This window comes from Drosophila albomicans, chromosome 3 (genome assembly GCF_009650485.2).
Source record: "Drosophila albomicans strain 15112-1751.03 chromosome 3, ASM965048v2, whole genome shotgun sequence".
NCBI lineage: Eukaryota > Metazoa > Arthropoda > Insecta > Diptera > Drosophilidae > Drosophila > Drosophila albomicans.
This window is the reverse complement of record NC_047629.2, coordinates 41,733,746-41,755,229: the sequence shown is the minus strand read 5'-3', so window position 1 is coordinate 41,755,229 and position 21,484 is coordinate 41,733,746. Positions and strand designations below refer to the sequence as shown.

The window sequence follows — 21,484 nt, the reverse complement described above, 5'->3', positions numbered from 1 at the left end:
GGGGCGCAACACCGTTTGGAACGCGTTAACATTCCATGTGCGCCACACAAACACAATTTTTTTGTTTTTCGTCCAGCAATCACTTTATTATTCACTTTTAGGCATCATATTTTCTATTTTCTTTCTCATGTGCTTCTTCTTTCACTGTGCTAACGCAAATTCAACTCTGTTATTGACATCTGTTAAGTAACAGAGTATATTTTTTCTGTTTTACATGGTATTTTTGGTACTGCCAACTGACTCTACAGAATTATCAATAAATCACTATTTTCGGAATCTCGATAATTTGTTGTCGTTTTGGAAAAATCGAAAATGTAATTTCAAAAGATGTAATAATGTAAAGAACAAGTTGCATTTATTGGAAATTATATTTTATTGTAAGTTTTGAAGCGCTGAAATGAATAAAATGTACATTTTGTTAGTTGTGTTATTTGTATGCGACAGAAACAAATTTCGACAGTGCTGCAAAATTGATCACATACACATCGCTTACTTAATTTACACAGAATTGGCGACAAATTGCTTCTCTTGTGGGATTGTTGTTAAACTCTAAATCACTCGAATAATCAATTGGCCATTCTAGCGCATTATTATTATTTTATGTAATAGATACTGTGTGTGCTCTCTGCTCTTCTCAATCCATAGATTCTGTTCAAATATACAATCTCCTTGGCATTGTGGCTGCTAGTGACGTGACATCGCTCGTCGCCAAACGTATAATAAATAATTAATTGTTCGTTTTTAAGTTCTAAGTAAAAAAGGCTGTTGTTGCCAGATAAAGGTCCAGGTTCGTAAGCCTAATAAAGATACAATCGAATTTATTATCCTCTCGCTTCCCTCCGTTCTGACCTCTGTCCATCCATTTAACCCGATAGATCGCCCTGATCGAAGAGCGCTTGGTCATAAAGCTCAGCGACAACGCGACGTCCACCAAAGAAACGACCATGCAGCGCCTCCTTGCCACGATTCGCCTCGACTCCCGCTGAGAATTCTACAAAGATTTTCACTATAATCTCGGCTTCGTCATCGTCCTCGTTTTCCGTTTGTTTTTCGTTGAATATAATCACGCGGCTAACGGTGCCAAATTTGCTGCATTCTTCCTGAATCTCCTCCTGCAGCGTCTCGTCCACATCGTCTGGTCCGACCATATTCCTTAAGATGATGACACGCGAATCCTGTGGACGCATTAGCCGCTGCATCACCAGCTGGCGTGCACTCTGACCCTTAATGGACATGTTCTCCTGTTGCTGCAGCGTCTGCACATCGCCCTCATCCATCAGCTTCTTCTGGAGTTCCTCCTGCTGTTTTTCCTGTGCCTTCTTAATGTTCTCCGACAAATTCGCTGCCGTGGCAGCTGCATTATTCGCTGCTGCAGATAATGCGGCTGGTGCTCCACCATTGCTGGTCTCCACGACAGTCGTTGGTGGTGCTGCAACAGGAGTTGCTACTTGTGCTGCGGCGGCGGCGGCTAAAGCGACAGTTGGTGGCGTGGCAAGCAGCGCAGGTGGCGGCAGTGTGGGTGCCACACTTTGTAGCGTAGGCAAGCCGGCTGGCACACCCAACAAACTGGGTCCACCCAGACCAGGAGCCTGATAGATGCCAGGTGGCAATAGTGCCGAGGTTGGAGCTGCGGGCACTGCAAGCGCTGGATGTAAGGCAGCTGCTGTAGTCGCTGCCGTGATCACTGGCATGGCATTTACTTTGGCGGCAATGCCAAGACCGGGTGTATTCTGCGCCAGACCCAAGACTGCATTGCTGGCGACGGCGTCCAGCGCTTGAATCTTTGCTGTGGCTGCGGCAGCGGCGACTGCAGCTGCCGTTGGCATCGTTGAATTTGTTGCGGGACAAGACAGTACATTCGGCGGCGTAATCGAACGTCCAACTCTATGGAATGAAAAGCAAAATGAATCAAACTAGATAAATTATAACATACCGATTAACTCACCTTAACAATTGACCACCCAAGTCAAAGAGATTCATGCTGGCAATGGCTTCGTCCATGGCCTGTTTGTTGGCATACTCGATGAAGCCGTAACCCTTGTGCGAATGCACCGATGTGCCTTGCGCCAGCTTGCAGTATAGAATGGGTCCAAAGGCCTCAAACACACTCTTGATGTCCTCCTCGGACAAATCGGGATGTATGGACGCAACGTAGATGCGATTGAAGCTCTTGGCCTCCTCCTGCACCTCATCGATGACTTGTTGCGCCTGTGGCATATTACTTGGTCGGCCCACTTTAATATTTCGGCCACCCATGAGCGCACCATTCATTTGCTCCAACGCCAGCTGTGCGCCCTCGGGAATTTCGTACTCGACAAAGGCGAATCCCTTGTGCTTCTGTGTAATGGGATCCCATGACATGTTGATCGATTTGATGGGTCCAAACGGTGTGAAAGCGGCACGTATGGTGTCCTCCTTGAGCTCAAACGAAATGCTGCCCACATAGACTCTGAAAGTAAGGTGAAGGTGAGTTAAAAATGCTTTGTAAAAGCAACTAGAAAAAAAGAAAATTTATGGGAACTGCAATCAGATCTTATCAGCTAAGCTGCACACGCAACAACATCTAGCCTCAGCCACGTCCAGTAACTCGGAAACCGTGGCAAGGATGTGTCGTCATTCACTTTTGTATATAGTGTTATGCATCATTAAAGCAGCGATTTAAAGTGAGGAGCAGAACTCGATAAGGACTCAACTTTACCTGCACATAAGAGCCAAGGCCTGTTGTCGCTGCACCTGGGTACGTTGGGTGGCCAACTGTTGCTGCTGGTGGGCCAGCGTTTGCTTCATCAGCACCATTTTGATGCTCTGCTCCATGGCATATTTCTTGGCCTTGCTGACCAGATCATGCTGCTCGGACGTCAGCTTGGGCAGTGCACCACCCAGGAGTCCCAAGAGGGCGGAACGTGTGCCAGGTCCAAATTTCACATCGCCCGTCTGTTTCAGATCATACAGTGGCTGCGAAAGGTAGGGAATTTTCGAATCCGCTGACTTGCCTAGAATTTGGGAAGACAGATTAGTGCATCTCATATGAAGAAATATCGGGGAACAATTTGGTGGTGTGATGGGGTCTCATCATCAGAAAAACGGATCACAGCACAGCCGATGATCGTTTAAGCAAATTTTCTAGGTTGAATACGACTTGTTTTCTTTTTAGTTTTTTTTGGTTTGAGTTTCATTTGCATTTGCATGTTCATGTTTTATGTCCACTCCAAAGGCAACTCGCGGCAACAAATTGTAGTGCCAAAGCATTGTTGCCACACTTCACCCAGGAGATGAAGCGAGTAGGACAACACTTGGCCAAGGCCGATAGCAAAATGACCTTAAAGTCGCTTCAGAGTGTGCCTTCGAAGTGACACAAACAGATAGAAAACCGTTGCTCTGGAAGAAAGATAAAGACAAAAAGGAAAAAATAGAAAAAAAAAGAAGAACAAATCATTAATCAGAAAAACACAGTTTTGCTGGCCGTCGAAGACATATAGAATAAGTACACATATGGTAACTTTATCTGTGCGTGTGTTCCGGAGAAGATCTGGAACTCTGCTGGCAACTTAGATTGCTGGAGATTCAGTCACCGAGAGATATTTTGGATAATCGACAGGCTACAAACACAATTGACAACACAATGACAATTAAAAAGCTATATCGATGTGGTTTACTCGCAAATCTCGTTTACTTTCTGCATCTTTAGCTGCGCGATTTTGATTTGTTCTTGGTATACGATTGGATTTTGAAGAATTCTTTTCTTATATAGTACAAAGTAAATAAGGTTTTTGGACTCTGACACTGCAAGGCATTTGAGAAGCTGGAAAATGCAAGAATAAAAAAAGAAAGCACCCATAAAATAAATCATAAATATTCCTATTATATGATGGATTTGGTTTTTTTGTTTGGTTAAGATAAGATTTGAAATACGTATTTTGTGCTAATAAGTAAATAGTAGTTAAAAATAGTACGACTGTGTGTGTGTGTGCATGTTTATGTGTAAATGTATTCGTGTGTGGATTTTTTGTAAGGAGATAAAATGCAGTTAACGCGTATTTTTCAATCGAAATCTCAGACATATATATATATAATATAATATATAGTATAAAGCTCTCTTCCAACGGCAACATCCAGTCGGCAAATCGTCGCCGCACAAATCGAAACCAAAGTATAAAATTACCAACGAGAACTGTGCACACTGACGACGATTCTCCCAAAAGTTCCCACATTTAAAATTAACTCAAATATCTATTCGAATGTGAGATGCTAATGATAATAATGATGGCTGGGAGGCAGCAGGAAGTCTACGATGTGCACAGTTCTCCCAGTGTGTAAAATGTATTTTTGTTGTTGTAATTTTTTTTTTTTGTAAAAATAGAAATTATAAGCGACCTTAGATGTGCGTTTTTCGATACGGTTTTCCATGAGTTGAGGGGGCGTGGTATATTGACTTGAAGGGTCACACATTACATTTGCTCAGTGATAAAAAAGAGAAAAATAAAAAGAAAACAAGACGCTGAAACGATAATAAGAGCAACAATATGTTTTAAGTTTGGTTAAGTTTTTCCGCCGTACCTTAATCTTGTTCATGTAGTGTGTGTATTTTTCTTTATCTTTTAATTTTCTTTTTCTCAGATATAAATCTACTCTAAATTTATGTATTATAATTGCAGTTTTCTGTTGACTACTTTTGGATATTAAACTGCAGCATGATATTGTTTAGTATTATGCTAAAAAATATCGTTCTATCAGACAACAGTTCGGACCACATATGATTCGAGCAGTAGTTATGTGTTTTACTTTTTGGATGACAATCATTATAAATATATCTCAGGCACTGTGTCATGGACAGTCCAAGGCATTTTGGCGCAGCACACTATGAAGACGGTGACCCAATCTCTAGGAGGTTTTCGGAGAATCGCGACGACGTTGCAATCGGCAATATTTGTTAGAAGCGATCTTAGATTTGTTGCTTTGGTAGTAGTAGTAGTAGTAGTTTGGTAGTTGTAATAGTTAACTCTAAGTTGGGCATCTCTTGATCTCTACCAAGTCGTTTTTGGGCGGAACAAACATATATAGTATATATATTGAAAAAAAGAAAGACTCTTACAAAAAAAGAATATAAAAAAGAGAGATATAGAAGAAAGAGAGAGAGAAGAGAGAGAATAGTTATATGCTTTTTTTTTTTGATTAGTTCGTTGAATTGCGTTTCGTTTCAGTGTTGGATGCGGCGAGGATTCACAGATACTGATTCATTGATATTGATTGATATATTCATATTGGATACATACACTCTGGCTGTGTAGGGACCCTACTTTACAGCTACCACATAATTAATAGATATAGGTGTGCATTACGTTTTAATTGTACTGCCAATGACAGATTGTGATCTCATGTTTTTTTTTCTTTAATATGATTATAAGATATAGTATAGTTTAGTTATTCATTTTGGTTTTGTTGGTAATTTGTGTATCGCACTCGTTTCGTTTATATTTTACATTAATGACGATAGATTCGGTTTATTTTTTATGGTTTTATGGAACACTTGAGTCGATTCGAGTGGGAGTCGAGTCGCAATTAGTTTTGGGGATCTCTGACTTGATACTTGTTCGATTTCGATATTGTTTCGTTATTGTTTGACTCTCACCTCACCTCTCACTTGAGATCATCGTGCGATTATGAAGTCTGCAATTACTTAAGCAGAACAAAAAGAAAAACCGATTATTTAATAGCGTCTGTGCTGGCCCTTAAAAAATGCAACGAAGTAGAAGTAGTAGAAAATATATATAGTAGAGAGAGAGAGAGAGAGATGTGTATGCAATGTTTTATGTTTTAGAGAGAATTCAATATTTGTATTTGTATTTATATCAATAAAAAAAAATACAAAACAAAACAATTGAATACGATAATGAGAATAATAATGATATATTTGTATATATATATATATTTTCCTTTTTGTTTGATTTGTTGTTGCCTTGCGTTTCATTAACCTACATACATATCTTTTATTTTTGTTTTTTATATTCGATTCTTAAATGAACTTACATATATATAAATATATACTTGACACATACATACAAAATGTACATATACTTATGCAAATATATTGTGCATAAACAATTTTCTTTTGTTTTTGCCAATCAAACAAAACACTTACCCGAGTCTGATCGCGATCTCTTCGTGACCGGCATATCGCTAATATCACGCTGATCATCCGAACGTGGCGATCTCGAGGCTCTATCGTTGCTGCCCTGCAAGAGCGGAAATGAAAATATGGAGACGAAGGTCACCAGGTTAGTTAGTACGTAGGGCATGGTATGCAAGAGGGCGGGAGGAGGGTGTTGGGCGGGGTATGCGATGCGTATAGATACACACGGGTAACAATTCAGCTCTCAGTATATAGCACAAGGTTACCATTTCACTGAAAGTGCATTAACAACTGGTTACATTTCATGTGTACTATATGCAGCACTTCACGAACTCAGATAAGCGAAAATGGCAGGCAAAGGAAAATGCAAAAAAAAAGTATACGGCACGCGTTTGAGGCTGAGGCGACTACAGCGGCGGCTGTTGAGGCCACGCCAAATGCAAAACACTGCAGCACTCAAAAAAAGAAGGGAATACTTAGTTGCACTTTTTAAAACGTACCATCCTCACTGCCTATGTGAATAACACTTGATTTATATACTCTTAATGCGATTATGTTGTTGAAATAAAATGTTGAACTTTTGCGAAAAACTGCTTTGACGTCAAGAAAAATGGATACAATCCAGTGTGACCGTAAGGTAGATTGCAAATGTAACCTAGTATTTTGGTATATACGCCGTCTCTAAAATGGTCATATCGCGTGAAGCACCACAGTGTTACAGTGTTTTGCATTAGCGATATTGGTATATTTTCTAGTAAATTTCGGAATATTTCGGAATACAGTTTGCGGTCACTTTGAACGTTACATTTTTTAAGTGTCTTGCACTTGTTGCAGAAGAATTGCGATTTTAAAGTGTAGATCAAACATGTGAAATAGAGCACTTGTGAATATCATTACCATTGTGAGTTTAAGAGCAAATCTTAACAGCTTGTGTAGAAACAAAATGTACTGCTGGATTACGTGACCGGTAGCATAGAGTCAAAACAGCTGATCGTTTGTCATAATGCAGTTCTGCTGCACATATACATACATATATATTTGATAAAACGAAAACGCGGCTCGTTCTATTGTTTCGTTATAATAATAAAACTAATAATTCAGCTGCAAGGTACGTACTTTATATTTTTCAACGGATGTCTTAATCTTAAAAAACTACAGACTAACCTAGATATTACAATTTTCATTCGCTGTGGCTAATTTTACATTTGGGGGGTTTTTAATTCTACCACGTTAAAACAAAATCCTCAAATTAAGTACCAAGGCAAGTTTTTTTTTTGGCGTGGCAGTGTTAGTAAAAAGATATATTTATGCATATAATATATTCATGGATTTGTACATATATTTGTATTTATATACAAAATCAATTACAAATAAAAGGAACTATGTGAACAGTTACGATATTAAACAACGATTTAATTTGTATGTATATTTTTACAATTCATTGTTAACTATTTACAACAGTTCAACCGTTTCTATGAATCACAATTTCTGCCTCTTTTGTGCATCAGGCGATTTCTCATTCATGGATATATCTGTGTGTACTATATGTGTATTTATGTGTTAAAGCTAATGTCAGTCAGATGACTTTTTCTGGTAAGTTCCATCAAAAATTTTCAATTTTGCCAAAATGCCAATTAAAAACTGTATATAATTTTCCATTAACCGATTCTCAAAAGTAAAACTTACAAGACTAATTCAATGAAACTCAAAAGCTATGTAAAATAAATTAATGAGACCATACAAATCAAAAGATTGCTAAGTACACTGTTGCATTAAGTATGTATGTTTTGGTGTATGTATGTGTTTTGTCTTTATCTATCTCAGCATGCATGCATGTGTGTTTGTGTAGGTGTATGTATGTGTGTGTTGCTTGAATTCTCCTAGTTCTTTGTATGAGCTTTTTGTTTTTTTTTTTTTGGTAAAGCACCTGTTGACATTTTGCCGAGCCGGGGTGACAGCAGCTTTTTAAAAGCTCGCCTGTCTCCTATCCATGCACGGCATTGACGACGACATTGCATATGTATGTATATGTATTGGCCAGAATCGTCTTAGGACATGAGATCATCATCCATATTATGTATTAAAATCTTCTTGTCCTCCTTGACACACGGCTTGCGATCCCTCGCCGCAAATTGTTGTTCTACTAGTTTAGGATCAAAGCAGGGCTGTAAATCAAAGTGTTTTGATTAGTTTAATGTTCCATTGTAGGGATTAAAGTGCTGCGTAACTCACCGTCTCACAAATATTCATGTTACAGCAATTCTCGATGGTGATCTCACACTGCTCGGTGGCCAGCGGACGATTCGTGAGCGGCGTATCACTCGAGGAATTGTGACGCGCCTGCTTCCGAACCACAAACGTTTTCTTGATGTGCGGCCGCTTCGGTTTGTACATGAGACGCAATCCGTGCACGATCAATGCGACGAGAGCGAGGCAGGCGACCGTGCCGGACACCAGCACAATAATCACAGTCCCCGTGAAGACGGTCGGGGAGCTGCACAAGCTGGGTCGACTATAAACCGCTATACTTGTGCCATTGCTGTTCATTTCCTCGCAGCTGTAAGATAAAGGCGAAAGAGTATTAGTGATTGGTATGGGAATAAGGTAGAAAGCTTTAGTTTATGCTATATAACTGGGACGATATTTTTGTGACCCTAACAACTAATATTTGCTGTGTATAAATTCTTTATATTATATTATCATTAGTGCGAGATTTAAGGTAATTAGACTGAGAATTGTGAAGATCCCAATAAAGTTGAGCACGATCTAATTCCGTAAACTAGTCTGTGGTCAATTTGAAGCCTCCTAAGCTTTTACTGTTTGGGTTCTGCGTTGAGTTAGTCAGGTCAGTCATATAGTTATGATATCCGAGACACCTTCAACTACCGCAAACAGTTTTATATTTAGCTCCCTCCTTGATCAGCACTAACTTTGTATATCCTTTAAGAATATCGGTAGTAAACGTAAAGATCAAGATACTTACACATCGTAACAATGGTTGGGTACTGGTGTGTCGGGTTGCTGTTTTAGCAGCTGACAATAGGCGGCACATGTCTCCGTGTTGTTGAATTCGCATCGTGAACCACTGAACCTCTCGGTACACTCGCAGCTCAGGTCGCTATTATCCTTGTCCACGACGCAGTGACCGTTGTTGAGGCAATAACCATTGCACTTGTAGTATTCGCAGCGATCGCCATAGAAGTTCGTTTGACAGTAGCACTTGGGGAAGCCAAAGTCGGAGATTTCGCAGGTGCCATGCACACAATAGTTGTGGCACTCGGAGATCTCACAACGGGCACCCTTGAAGCCCAAACGACACATGCAGTAATTGTTGTGGGCAAAAAAGGTGCCACCGTTCAGACAATGCTCCTGCTGCAGTTTATCCATCTGTTCGGAGATTTGACTGCGTGTTGCATTCAGAGTTTTGTCCAGACGCTGCTTGATCTTCTTAACGACACCGTTACAACTATCATCCTTCTGCAGACGCTGATAGAAATCCGTGCGCGCCACAATTCCATAAATATCCTCCTTCCAGGTGGCCAATCGCTTGACGGCCGCTTGAGGTTGTTCTAGCACTTCATCGGGACTCTGTGTGGCATTCGAAGTGGGTAGCGTATCGTAGCTTGGCTTGGGATAACTCCAAACCGCTCTGTCCGTACGATCTGTCCAGTAGATGGTATCACTGGTAATGGCCAACTGCAGTGGTTCCTGATGCTTATCCTGAACGACCAGCTTACGATCACTGCCATCCAGTTTAGAGCTCTCCACGGCAAAGAAGATGCCATTCTTATCATCGATCCAGTAGAGACGATCCGTTACTTGATCCACCGCAATACCGCGTGGCATATCAATATCGTCCTGAATTAGCGTTTCACGATTCTTGCCATCCAATCCAATGCGCTCCACGCTCGCATGACCGATCTTGCAGTTGGTCCAGTACAGTTTCCGACGACAGATGTCGACAGCAACGCCATCCGGTCGTCCGCCTTCCACATGCAGATCGACGAGTACCTTGGGCGGCTCCTTGGCAAGCGTATCGATGCTGGCAAACAAGATCTGGGCCTTGTGCATGTCCGCCCAGTAGAGATTACGATTGAGGGGATCAAAGGCCAGTCCGGCTACCGATTCATTGCCCGTTCGCTGCACCGCCTGCTCCACAATTGCAGAACTGGCTGTGGCATCGTGACGTAGCGAGAAGATGCTGCCATTTTGATGTTTCTTGTCGTTGAAGTAGATCAATTCCTCGGATTCATCGAAGGTCAGTGCGGAGAGTTCTTCGTATTCGTGCGCTGCCGAGGCAATTATCTGCATTTGCTTGTCCAGGAACAGGATTTTGCTGCGCAGTGTAACCGCAAATTCTGCAACAACAAAAAATATGCAATCGTTGCATTAGTCGGCAATAGCGATAACTTGGCCAAAGTATCGATAAGATATGCGCAAATGTTAGCTTTAAACAATTGAGAACATACAGAAGAGAGAATGCGAATTGGAAAATTAAGTTCAATCAGCGTTCAGTCAATTGAGTTACTTCGCTAACCATTCCAATGAACGTGTCGTGTGCAAATCACCAAAATCATCTCGTATTTCATTCAAAATGCTCGCAATTTGCCAATATTATGTGTTATACTATATTTATGGCGGCGCCATCGGAATTTAGAGAATATAAATTTCATTTCATTCAATTACGCGTCAGTTGGATTTTTATTAGTACGTAATCAATAAATTAATGACGTTCTATATAGGGACAATCAGTTGCACAACTTTCGGAATCTAGAGAGTCTAGCTGGGCTGATAAGATAGGTGTGAACTCAGGTTTAAAATAAAATTCCCGTTTCGTGGAAAAACAAAATATTTACATAGGTCAAGAGTTAACATTTTATTTGACTAAGGGGGAGAAACACTTTATGGGAGCAGGTAAAAATATTTCAGGGCTTGAAAATGTAAAGAAGATAGAACGGTTTATTTGGTTATAGTCGATTAAAATCTAGAGAAAACTGTAGAGGAAATTTTTAGTTCCCTGTGCAACAAATCAACAAAGATAACACAAGAATATTAGGGAAAAATTAATGGCAATTTAAGGTAAACGCTTTTGTGTCGTGAAAAGTCTTAAACCACAAATTGAGAAGCCTTAATGATAATAATATTTTAAACGAAGGAACGTTCCTCCTGTAATTCACCGTGTTTTCGGAGAATATCTTTAAACCGTACGTATTAGGACGCCTTAAAATATTAATGGAATGAATGTATATCCCCCATCGAATACGAGTCATACCTGATTGTAATCGAATCAAATAAAATCAGTTAAAATATCCGAACCGGTTGCCAAAAGGGGCGTCTAATTTTGGCCAAAAATACGAATACACGTATGGCAAGCAGCTGTTAATTTGGCACTTAATGGAATTCATATGATTAAACAAAATAAAGCAATCAGAATTCCTGGCATGCGCGGAAATTGTATTTGAACTACCTGGCGGAACAACAGGTGACCCGACGCCAGAGCAGTTCCGTAAACGATGTAGATCCCAAGGCTGAAACGTGGCTTTCACTTTTCCCCCACAAACATCACGACAATTGGCGACAATCATTATTGATTACATTTTTAAAAATGAAAAAAAACTATAATTAATGAATTGTTCAATTTCGGCCATTGGCCCTATGCTAGAGTCCAAAACTTTGTGGGTCACTGTCGTTCGCAAAGTATCGAATCGCGTGGCCAACTTGCCGGGTAGGTTAGCTTTGCAATTCAAAACCCAGAAAGAAAGCTAGCATCGAATGTGATCGACTGTGAGATACCTATTATATCAGGAATAAACATAATATAAGTGTTATGTTTTTTGAATACTTTCTGAACTGTACATACTCCAAGATATACAGATAATTGGAGTCGCTGACAGATTTTTAACTGATACATATAGATAGCCAATCACCTCTAAGTACTAACATTTCAGATATTTAATAGATGCGAATGAAACATTGTACTATTTTAAAAATAACTTCTTTTAAAGAACGCAAAAAATAAGCTTGCTATGATCTGTTATATTTTCTGTCATCATGCATTATACCCTTGCACTCAATAAATACTGGGTATAAAAATAGTAAAAAACCTACAAACACATTCATAGAGCCATGCAGATACATGCATATAGATATGGGAATTCATTAGTTTCTATGTTTGTTTGTTTTTATGGCTGAGGCTAATTGTTTATTGTAAAAACAACGAAAACAAGACGAAAAACGTAATATTGGCGAACCTTTCGAACGCTCAGAGGCCTGGTGAGGGTCTTGAGCTGAGCTATATGCTATTTAACCTTCGCACTCGGGGCTTGAGGTCAACGGATTATCGATGCAGAAACTGTTAAATTGAAAACTATGTGAAGTTCACTCCACTCAAATAAATCAGAACAATAAATTGTTTAATCTATTTAATGGTTTTAAAGTGCTTGCAAAAAAAAAATTGCTTTTATCATGGCAAACTACGGATTATATTATCAAGAACAAAACCAAGTGACTCATGAATACTAACAATCACACCTTCTGTTCCTAATTATTATCAATATTCTATATGTTTGACAACTTTCTGATTCATTAACTGGAAAAGTAACATGCAATTAAAATTTTTTTGAGAGCAATTTAAGCAAAAAATGTTTTTGCGTCGTAAGATTTGAATACTTTAATTTAGAAAGATTCGATTTTGAAATTATTTCAATGACATTAACCTTTATAGGCGTTTGATAAGCCCCCAATTGAGCTTGGCTTTGTTTTGAAATGTTGTATAGACCGATCTCTAAGCGGGGGTTCTTTATCAATATATTTTGAAAATGGAATTTGAGTTCTGCTACGATAACATTTTTCAAGTGTAATACGTATACGTATTTATGGCTGATAATAAATTAGGCAGTTGATAAGCGTTAATGGTCTTGCACAGGATCCTTCTGGAAATCAATTAGTTTCCATTTCCATTTTAAAGGAAGAATTACTCTATTAGGGGATTTAAACTTTAGGCTTAATAAATGTTGAATATTTAAGCATGAGTCTCTTTCTTAAAATTCCTCTTCTATTGCAGGTGCAGTGATCTAGTTAATTGGAAACTTGTTTTTCATGTAAGTACACAATGAATTACATAAATTTAGTGCCATAAACTATTAAAATTATTGACGATCAATTTCAGAATGGCAACAGGTGGCTGGAAGTGTAACTGTTACTTCAAAGCGTTCAAACACGTGGACTTGGAAATGCGAATTTCTAATGGGAAATGTCGCGCTGTAACTGGAATCTACAGAAAACGTATCAAATTCCATGGGTATCGGTACAGTTATAAATAATTCGAAAGCAACAACATATGCACAAGTCAAATGCAAAGAGAAAAGAGTATGAGAGAGAAGGAGACGCAGATAAAGAAGAAGTAAACACAAGTGTAAATTTACGCTTTGTCAGCGGAGTTTGGAGTTACTTGAAAATGCAGACGCTGGAGGTAAACAAATTCGCTGCGGGATTTTGGAAAGACGAAACGAATGAAATGAATTTAAGAAAAACAAATCAGCAAAAAAGAGAAAAACAAAAGCCGGCTACAAAATTTTGTGGCATACGTGACTATAGAGCTAGCTGGCATGGCGTCAACCTCCCGCCATCGTTAACAACATGCCGGTTTTTCGCTTTGCACTGTTTGACTGCTCTGTTAGGCTGCATGTGTGGAATTGAAATTGGGGTGAAAGTGCGTGTAAAAACTAATGGCAAGTGTTGGTCACATTGTGCACTTGAACTGGTGGTAAAAACCAAGCAGCGATTTGTATATTACTACAAATAATATATTATGAAATTCCAAAATTGCTAAATTAGAGGTGATAGATAAACGCCATTGACATTGATAACAATGCGAATGCGAGCCTCTTCTAGTTGGCGCATAATGGAAAAGAGTGGAATCGTATAATCAGCTGATAGATAGCCACACGACTCTCACGTAAACACGACACGTTGAACCGCCCGACATGGCCAAAAATATTCAGGCACACACGCACACACACATTCATAATTATTTAGCAGTAGAATGTTGTGCGCTTTGCAATAATTAAATGTCAACCGACACAACCGATTACATAAGCAAGCATAAAAAATAAGCAAGTGTCTGCCAAGTCAATTGCATATTCAACATTCCTATTATCACCTTGCAATGTGACCAAGGAACGTTGCCATAGTGGTGGACCACTTTCTAACCATCTTGCTACTTTTCGCACTAATTGTATAATATTACAATACTGATTTATAGACTTACCCCATCCGATCGGAGATGCATCCAGTGGAGTGAATATGTTGGCTACTAGAAATAAGGCTAGTGCTACAAAATGTCGCGATGAATACAAAATCATTTTATTTTTTATTGGCGAATGTTGCACAACGACAAATTAATTGCGCAAGGATTTCTATGGCTAAACAAACGCCCAATGACTAAATTACAATTGCAATTGGAGTTAGAATTGCAGACACGGAGTTGCAGTTTGGACGAGTAGCATGTGGTGGTGTTTAATTCTTACGTGAATATGCACCGAGGGTTCTTGGAGTTAACCGAATCAACAAACCTTACTCCCGAAACGCTAGCCAAGCACTAAAGTAAGGTTCAGTCAAATAAGATAAGAGTGGTTGCAGTTATTTTTAAAAATATACTGCATAGCCTACATGAAAAAAGGGGCAACTTTTTAAACTGATTGTTTAATGCTGAGTATCATAAAGATCGAGAACGTATAAAATCTTTTTTAAACCTCAGAATGTAAAATCATTAATGAAAATCTGATTATTAGAAACAAATATTGTACAAAATTCGTGAAGAAATCAAATGTGCATTGTATTTATTCGTTTTCAGTATTTTCCACGAGTCACGCGGTCCCACTGTTTACCATGTAATCTCTCCGGGCTTATCAAACTGCAAATATTTTTTCACAATAAAAATAAAAAAAATTTCGTTTTAATTTTTTACTTCAAATAATCAGAAAAAATAGAGTTCACTCTGAAAATTGGGGAAGTCATTACTTTTTTATGTCAGTAGACTAGATAAACAATTTTGGAATGGATTGTACATTATAATTGGAAATTGTAATTAAATATGTACATCTGAAAATGTAGATATTGTGAAATTGTGGTTAAGTTGAAAAGCTAACAATTTGAAAATAGACCGTAAATTTTTTAAGACCGTAGACCGTTATTATTTAAATTATAGGTCAAACTAGTATGATATTTATGATGTCTGAACGTGTATGCTCCGCATGTAGTGTTGGTCATCGGCCAGGTAAAAAAACATTGACTCTTGCAGACTGAAAGCTATTTTGAATATTAAATTAGAAGCATAATTTAATATATATATATATAAAAAAAACCGAATTACAGTTATGGCTGCTACAAAATATCGATAAAAAAGTCGCAGCCTACAAAATTACTACAAATGCATCATTGCATCGATAGTGTCATCGATGTTTCTCCAACTCTACACTTATTGCGCTTCCGACAAAACTCGTTTCTTTTAAAAATAAATTGAACTTGACGAGCAATGTACAAAAATGTATTGAAGGGAGGTTTACGAACAGCAAAGCAGGCCTGGAAATTTAGAAACGGTAACAATAACCAAGATAATACAACACCTTCAATTGCAATAGCAATCAGTTCTGTTCGGGCTGCATAACAACACGTCTCTAGGCAATCAGCTGTTTTTGTTTCAATTCCAACACGTACCACGCGCAATTGGGTCACACTAAAAGCGTGTTGTTTTTCGCTACCAGCAGCAGAAGCCGCCACCGCCAGCAGCAGCAGTTTGCAGTTTGCCCGCAGTATTCATTCTTCCTCTATTTCTGCTAAAAAATTAACACACATACAGGAAAACAGTTTGTTTAATTGCATATACAATTTGCTTTGCAGAAATCGGTAAACTCAATTTGGATTTAGCTAAAGCAAATTCCGACTTTGAGCAGCATTTGTGCGAAGGTGAGAGAGCAATAAAATACAACCTAAAACCCGCGCCCCTCTTTTTGCCAAGCAAATTAAATACAATCGTGTTGTAAAAATAACAAAAAGAAAAGAAACACTTATGAAAAGCGCTTGTAATCGCATTTAACGGTCTCCAGCTTTCCATGCATAATTAATTAATCCTTTTTGTGTGCTTGTACAGCTTTTTTCCACTTCTAGTTTCAGTTGTAAATTATAATGCAAAGCTCCTGCTACGTTCGTAACCCACCCGCAAATCCGCAGTAACTAAACAACAACACAAAACAAAATAAAAAGCCAGTGTTACACTATTATCGTAGCAACCAACAAATTACCGATTATCACCGTTGAAGAACTGGGTGTATTAAGCTTCGGTATTGTGCTGATTGTACTTTTACTAACGACGCCCGCCTCTGCCTTATTAATAATCGTCGGCTGTTACTTGATAAGCGTTTTGCGTATCTCCTTCGTGCAGAGACTTGCCACCTCAATACGCTCGTCTCATCGAAGCAGTTCGTCAAAGTGCAAAAGCAGTTTTATCGCGACTATTCGGACGTATCGTTGGGCGCTCCATTGAAAACCAGCGACGCGCCGCTTTTGGGCGATCTTTGCAGTCGCTATCGTGCCATACTCGAGCATACATCGGCCGACGTTGGAGCCAGACGAGGTGAAGGAGACGCAAAGGATTCGAACGGTCAGCAGAGGAGATTAATACACAGCTGTTGTGCACATCGCAATCAGAGGGGAAAAGGAGGACTCATCATTATGGAGAAGGACGAAGAATTTTCGCGATTGCCAACCAACGTGGTGCCGACGCATTATGAGCTTACGCTGCAGCCAGATTTGACGGCTTTCAGTTTTACGGGCAAGACAATCGTGCAGATCAAAGTAAGTAACGTTTAACGTTCGTTCGTTTTGTTCGTCACTTTCGCTTTCACTTCCAAAACAAATCATAAATATTTATGTGTGAGTGTGTGCATATATTTTTGTTTTTTTTTTTTCTTTATTTATGTATATGCCACTGTGCACATACAGACATATGTATGCCAGTGTGTACACGGTTATGTGCATAGAGTGGGCTTCTGACGTGTGCAAAACTCCCAGCTTCTCTTTCTCCTCCTTCACACCCTCACAGCTGTGAGTGTGTTTGTGTAATTTTCTCTTTATGCTGCAATTTGCATGCGCGCAGCGTTTCACACACACACAATGGACTAGGAAATGTTTCTTTGTTGCGGTCTTTACCGCTTGACACCAGCAATGACTGGCAGTTATCGCAAATTTATTTGAAGTACGCCACGCTATACCATCACTGACACAAAAAATAAAACACCCCCATGTACCACCCCCATTCATTATCGTTTTGCTGTTGCTGTCGCCGCCTCTGCTGATCTCATAACGGTATATGCATACACTGTGTTTACGTTTCAGCCGACGACGAAGACGCAACAGCAACGGGTTTTTTCTTCTTCATGCAGTTGTATAAACGGATTTTTTTTGTTTAACCGCTCATCGTATACTCTGTATCGGTATTGTAAGGTTTAGGTATTGAATCGGATAAAATACAAACCTTGCTGGCCAAAACGGGTTTTAGTTGGGCGCGCTTAAGCCGGAAACCTGGAGAGCAAAAAGTTGGCATACAGTGAACAAACGCTTTAAAGAACGCTCTTGGGAATTTTATTTAAAATTCGAATTGTATACATATTTCTACATATACTGAGTAGTGAAGCCATAAACAATATTAAAATCTAAATGTAAAATTATGATCGGAACATGTAATTTCAGGAAACTTTTTATTCATGATCACGTAGTGCTTGTAGTAGATATTCACTGTATACTCATTTTTGTTGCATTGCTTTTCATACTTATTTATTTATTTTTTAATGTAATTTTTAAAAATTAAATTTACTGATTTAATCATTTTTGGGTGCATTCACTGTACACGACCTTGAAATAACTGTTCATAGCGAAACTTTTTTTTATTATCGTGTTAATCGCTTTTACTCGCTCTTTCGCTTTGCTGTTTATTCTTTTTCGAGTTTGTGTGTTTTAGTCTAACGGTTAATGACAGCACGATCATTGACTTAGTGCCCCTTTATGGCATGCACATACACACACACATATATATAGACACTTTTTCACTCAGAGACATACACACACACTGGCAGACATCTGTTTCTTAGAAGAGTTCTAATTGGGTGCAATTACTGATGCTTGTTGTTGCAGGTCACAGAGCCAACGGCACGCATCACCCTCAATGCCCTGGACATCACCATCGATAGCGCAGAGTTTCAATATGAGTGCGTTAAGCTCAAGTCGGAGAGCATCGATTACTCCAAGCAGAATGAAACGGCCACACTGAAATTCACCGAGGAGATACCAGCAGGCACTGCAGGCACCCTCTACATGTCGTTTACGGGCGAGCTTAACGATAAGATGAAGGGTTTCTATCGCAGCAAATACTTTACGGCCGCAGGAGAGGAACGTTACGCTGGCGTCACTCAATTCGAGGCCACCGATGCCCGACGCTGTTTCCCCTGCTGGGATGAACCGGCCATCAAGGCAACCTTTGACATTACACTCGTGGTGCCCAAGGATCGTGTCGCTCTCTCCAACATGCCGGTGATGAAGGAGGATGATTTGCCCGGTGATCTGCGTCGCATACGCTTCGATCGTACGCCCATTATGTCCACCTATCTTGTGGCCGTGGTTGTGGGTGAATATGATTTCGTGGAGGCCAAGTCCGATGATGGTGTCATTGTGCGCGTGTTTACGCCCGTTGGCAAGAAGGAGCAGGGTCAGTTTGCTCTGGATGTGGCGACCAAGGTGCTGCCGTATTATAAGAGCTATTTCAATATCGCGTATCCGTTGCCCAAGATGGATTTGATTGCCATTTCCGATTTCTCTGCTGGCGCTATGGAGAACTGGGGACTGGTCACTTATCGCGAGACTTTTGTGCTAGTGGATCCCAAGAATACGTCGCTGATGCGCAAACAATCGATTGCTTTGACTGTTGGACACGAGATTGCACATCAATGGTTTGGTAAGTATTCTTATTCACTCTGCTGGGACAATAACTAATTTTTGTATTATTCTAGGCAATTTGGTGACCATGGAGTGGTGGACGCATCTGTGGCTCAACGAGGGCTACGCTTCCTTTGTCGAGTTCCTGTGCGTACATCATCTGTTCCCCGAGTATGACATCTGGACACAGTTTGTCACGGATATGTACACACGTGCGTTGGAACTGGATTCACTGAAGAACTCGCATCCCATTGAAGTGCCCGTGGGACATCCCTCGGAGATTGATGAGATCTTCGATGAAATTAGTTATAACAAGGGCGCCTCTGTCATACGTATGCTTCACGACTACATTGGAGAGGATGATTTCCGCAAGGGAATGCATCTGTATTTGACGCGTCATCAGTATAGCAACACTTCCACTGAGGATTTGTGGCAGGCGCTTCAGGAGGCAAGCTCCAAGGATGTGGCCGCTGTCATGTCCAGCTGGACCAAGTACAAGGGTTTTCCGGTTGTGAGTGTCGAGTCCGAGCAGAAGAGCGATACGCAGCGAGTGTTGCGTTTGACCCAGACCAAGTTCACTGCTGATGGCTCCAAGGCGGACGAGGATTGTCTTTGGGTGATACCCATTTCAGTATCCACGGCACGAAATCCCAAGCAGATTGCCAAGACTTTCCTGCTGGACAAGGCCTCCATGGAAGTTGTACTGGACGATGTCAGTGCCGACGATTGGATTAAAATTAATCCCGGCACTGTGGGCTACTATCGCACTCGTTACTCCCACGAAATGCTGCAGCAGCTGCTGCCCGCGGTGGAGAGCATGGCGCTGCCACCGCTCGATAGATTGGGTTTGATTGACGACATGTTTGCCATGGTGCAGGCGGGTCAGGCCAGCACCGTCGAGGTGCTGCAGCTGGTTGGCTCCTATCGCAATGAGACGAATTACACGGTATGGACCGCCATCACCAATTCGCTTGCCAATCTCCACATTCTGATCTCCCACACCGAGCTCATGAATGACTTTAATAAGTTTGGACGCAGCCTCTACGAACCAATTGCCACACGTCTTGGCTGGGAGCCGCGTGAGAACGAGAATCATTTGGATACGCTGCTGCGCAGCCTGGTTTTGACACGTCTCGTCTCGTTCCGCAGTCCTGAAATTACTGAGGAGGCACGCAAACGTTTCCGCAGTCATGTCAATGGCACCAAACCGTTGCCGGCTGATTTGCGCAGCACCTGCTACAAGGCTGTGCTGCAGGATGGCAATGAGGCCATATTTGAGGAGATGCTAACGCTGTATCGCTCGACGGATCTTCACGAGGAACAGGATCGCATCTCGCGTGCTCTTGGCTGCATTGGAGATGTGAAGCTGTTGCGTCGCGTCATTGATTTTGCCATGTCGGTGAGTAGACGGCTCATAGATTACTTATCAAAACAACTGCTTACAATTCGTTTCTTCTTTTAGGGTGAAGTGCGTGCCCAGGACTCGGTGTTTGTCATTGTTGCTGTCGCAATTAATCCCAAGGGCCGTGACATGGCCTGGGAGTTCTTCAAGGAAAACAATCGCAAGCTGCTGGAGCAGTACCAGGTAAAGCTATGCTCCATCGTGTCTTCGTTCACTTGCTCATCATCACTTGGTTTTTCAGGGTGGCTTTTTGCTGACGCGTCTGATCAAATATTTGATTGAGAACTTTGCCTCCGAGGAGAAGGCACGCGAAGTGGAAGATTTCTTCAAGGCCAATTTGATACCGGGCTGTGAACGCACTGTGTCACAGGCTGTGGAGACAATACGCCTTAATGCCGCTTGGCTGGAACGTGACTTGGAGAAGCTCTCCAAGTATCTCAAGGGCGAATAGATGAGTCGACGGCATGATGAATACCAAAGCATTTAGCAACAACACAACAAGAACCTGACCAAAGCTGTCACAACACCCCCTCTTTAAGTGAGCCAAATAGGTTTAGCATTATTAAGCTGCAACTACAACTACAACAGACTCTATACGGCATCTCACGGCCAGCGGCATTTATAACCGAGTTACAAATCAAGTTGCCCATTCTGCAACAAATGTGCACTTCTAATCTTATACTTCTACAAAGAAAAACGTTATGTTGAATTTATGACGATAAATAAATGCAATTAAATTACCATTAACTTATGCAAATAATTGTGGCCCTGCAGGTTTCCTACAGAAGTAAGTATTAGAGGTTTATAATTACCACGGCAGTTAGTGTTTTCTTATACTACTCATATTAAACGTTTTCTGCAAAATTAAATTTGGTAGCTTAAATGTGCATTAAACTATTTTCTAAAATTAGCTACCAAAAACGTTCATTGGGTGCAACAAAACTAAAAGCATACTTTTAGGCTCA

General features: G+C 40.4%; 3 protein-coding genes and 1 long non-coding RNA gene across 6 annotated transcripts; 2 read left to right on the top strand and 2 right to left on the bottom strand.

The window, feature by feature from the left end:
- Positions 1 to 38: 38 nt before the first annotated feature.
- LOC117572599 (poly(U)-binding-splicing factor half pint) lies at positions 39 to 6,741 on the bottom strand. 2 transcript variants are annotated; one of them, XM_034255510.2, is made up of 5 exons: positions 6,631 to 6,741; positions 6,140 to 6,233; positions 2,699 to 2,993; positions 1,946 to 2,449; positions 39 to 1,884 (listed from the first exon to the last, which is right to left on the bottom strand). In XM_034255510.2, exons 1-5 carry the CDS (start codon positions 6,631 to 6,633, stop codon positions 864 to 866), a joined length of 1,917 nt encoding a protein of 638 aa, XP_034111401.1. In that variant the 5' UTR covers positions 6,634 to 6,741; the 3' UTR covers positions 39 to 863. The 2 variants fall into 2 exon arrangements, with proteins under 2 accessions (XP_034111401.1, XP_051860766.1); XM_052004806.1 differs by lacking the exons at positions 6,140 to 6,233; positions 6,631 to 6,741 and adding an exon at positions 4,375 to 4,498.
- LOC117568179 (uncharacterized) lies at positions 6,211 to 14,405 on the top strand. The gene is made up of 4 exons (XR_004572129.2): positions 6,211 to 6,275; positions 6,452 to 7,238; positions 13,194 to 13,230; positions 13,299 to 14,405. It is a non-coding gene; the product is annotated as an uncharacterized LOC117568179 (long non-coding RNA).
- LOC117568178 (protein cueball) lies at positions 7,971 to 14,549 on the bottom strand. The gene is made up of 4 exons (XM_034248613.2): positions 14,400 to 14,549; positions 9,114 to 10,488; positions 8,363 to 8,687; positions 7,971 to 8,295 (listed from the first exon to the last, which is right to left on the bottom strand). Exons 1-4 carry the CDS (start codon positions 14,491 to 14,493, stop codon positions 8,179 to 8,181), a joined length of 1,911 nt encoding a protein of 636 aa, XP_034104504.1. The 5' UTR covers positions 14,494 to 14,549; the 3' UTR covers positions 7,971 to 8,178.
- Positions 14,550 to 15,650: 1,101 nt separating this feature from the next.
- Positions 15,651 to 21,266, top strand: LOC117567844 (puromycin-sensitive aminopeptidase). 2 transcript variants are annotated; one of them, XM_034248095.2, is made up of 7 exons: positions 15,651 to 15,729; positions 16,031 to 16,096; positions 16,572 to 16,984; positions 18,320 to 19,136; positions 19,192 to 20,516; positions 20,580 to 20,702; positions 20,761 to 21,266. In XM_034248095.2, the coding sequence occupies exons 1-7, from the start codon at positions 15,666 to 15,668 to the stop codon at positions 20,968 to 20,970; spliced, it is 3,018 nt and encodes a 1,005-aa protein (XP_034103986.1). In that variant the 5' UTR covers positions 15,651 to 15,665; the 3' UTR covers positions 20,971 to 21,266. The 2 variants fall into 2 exon arrangements, with proteins under 2 accessions (XP_034103986.1, XP_051860764.1); XM_052004804.1 differs by lacking the exon at positions 15,651 to 15,729 and adding an exon at positions 15,809 to 15,942.
- The last annotated feature ends 218 nt before the right edge of the window (positions 21,267 to 21,484 follow it).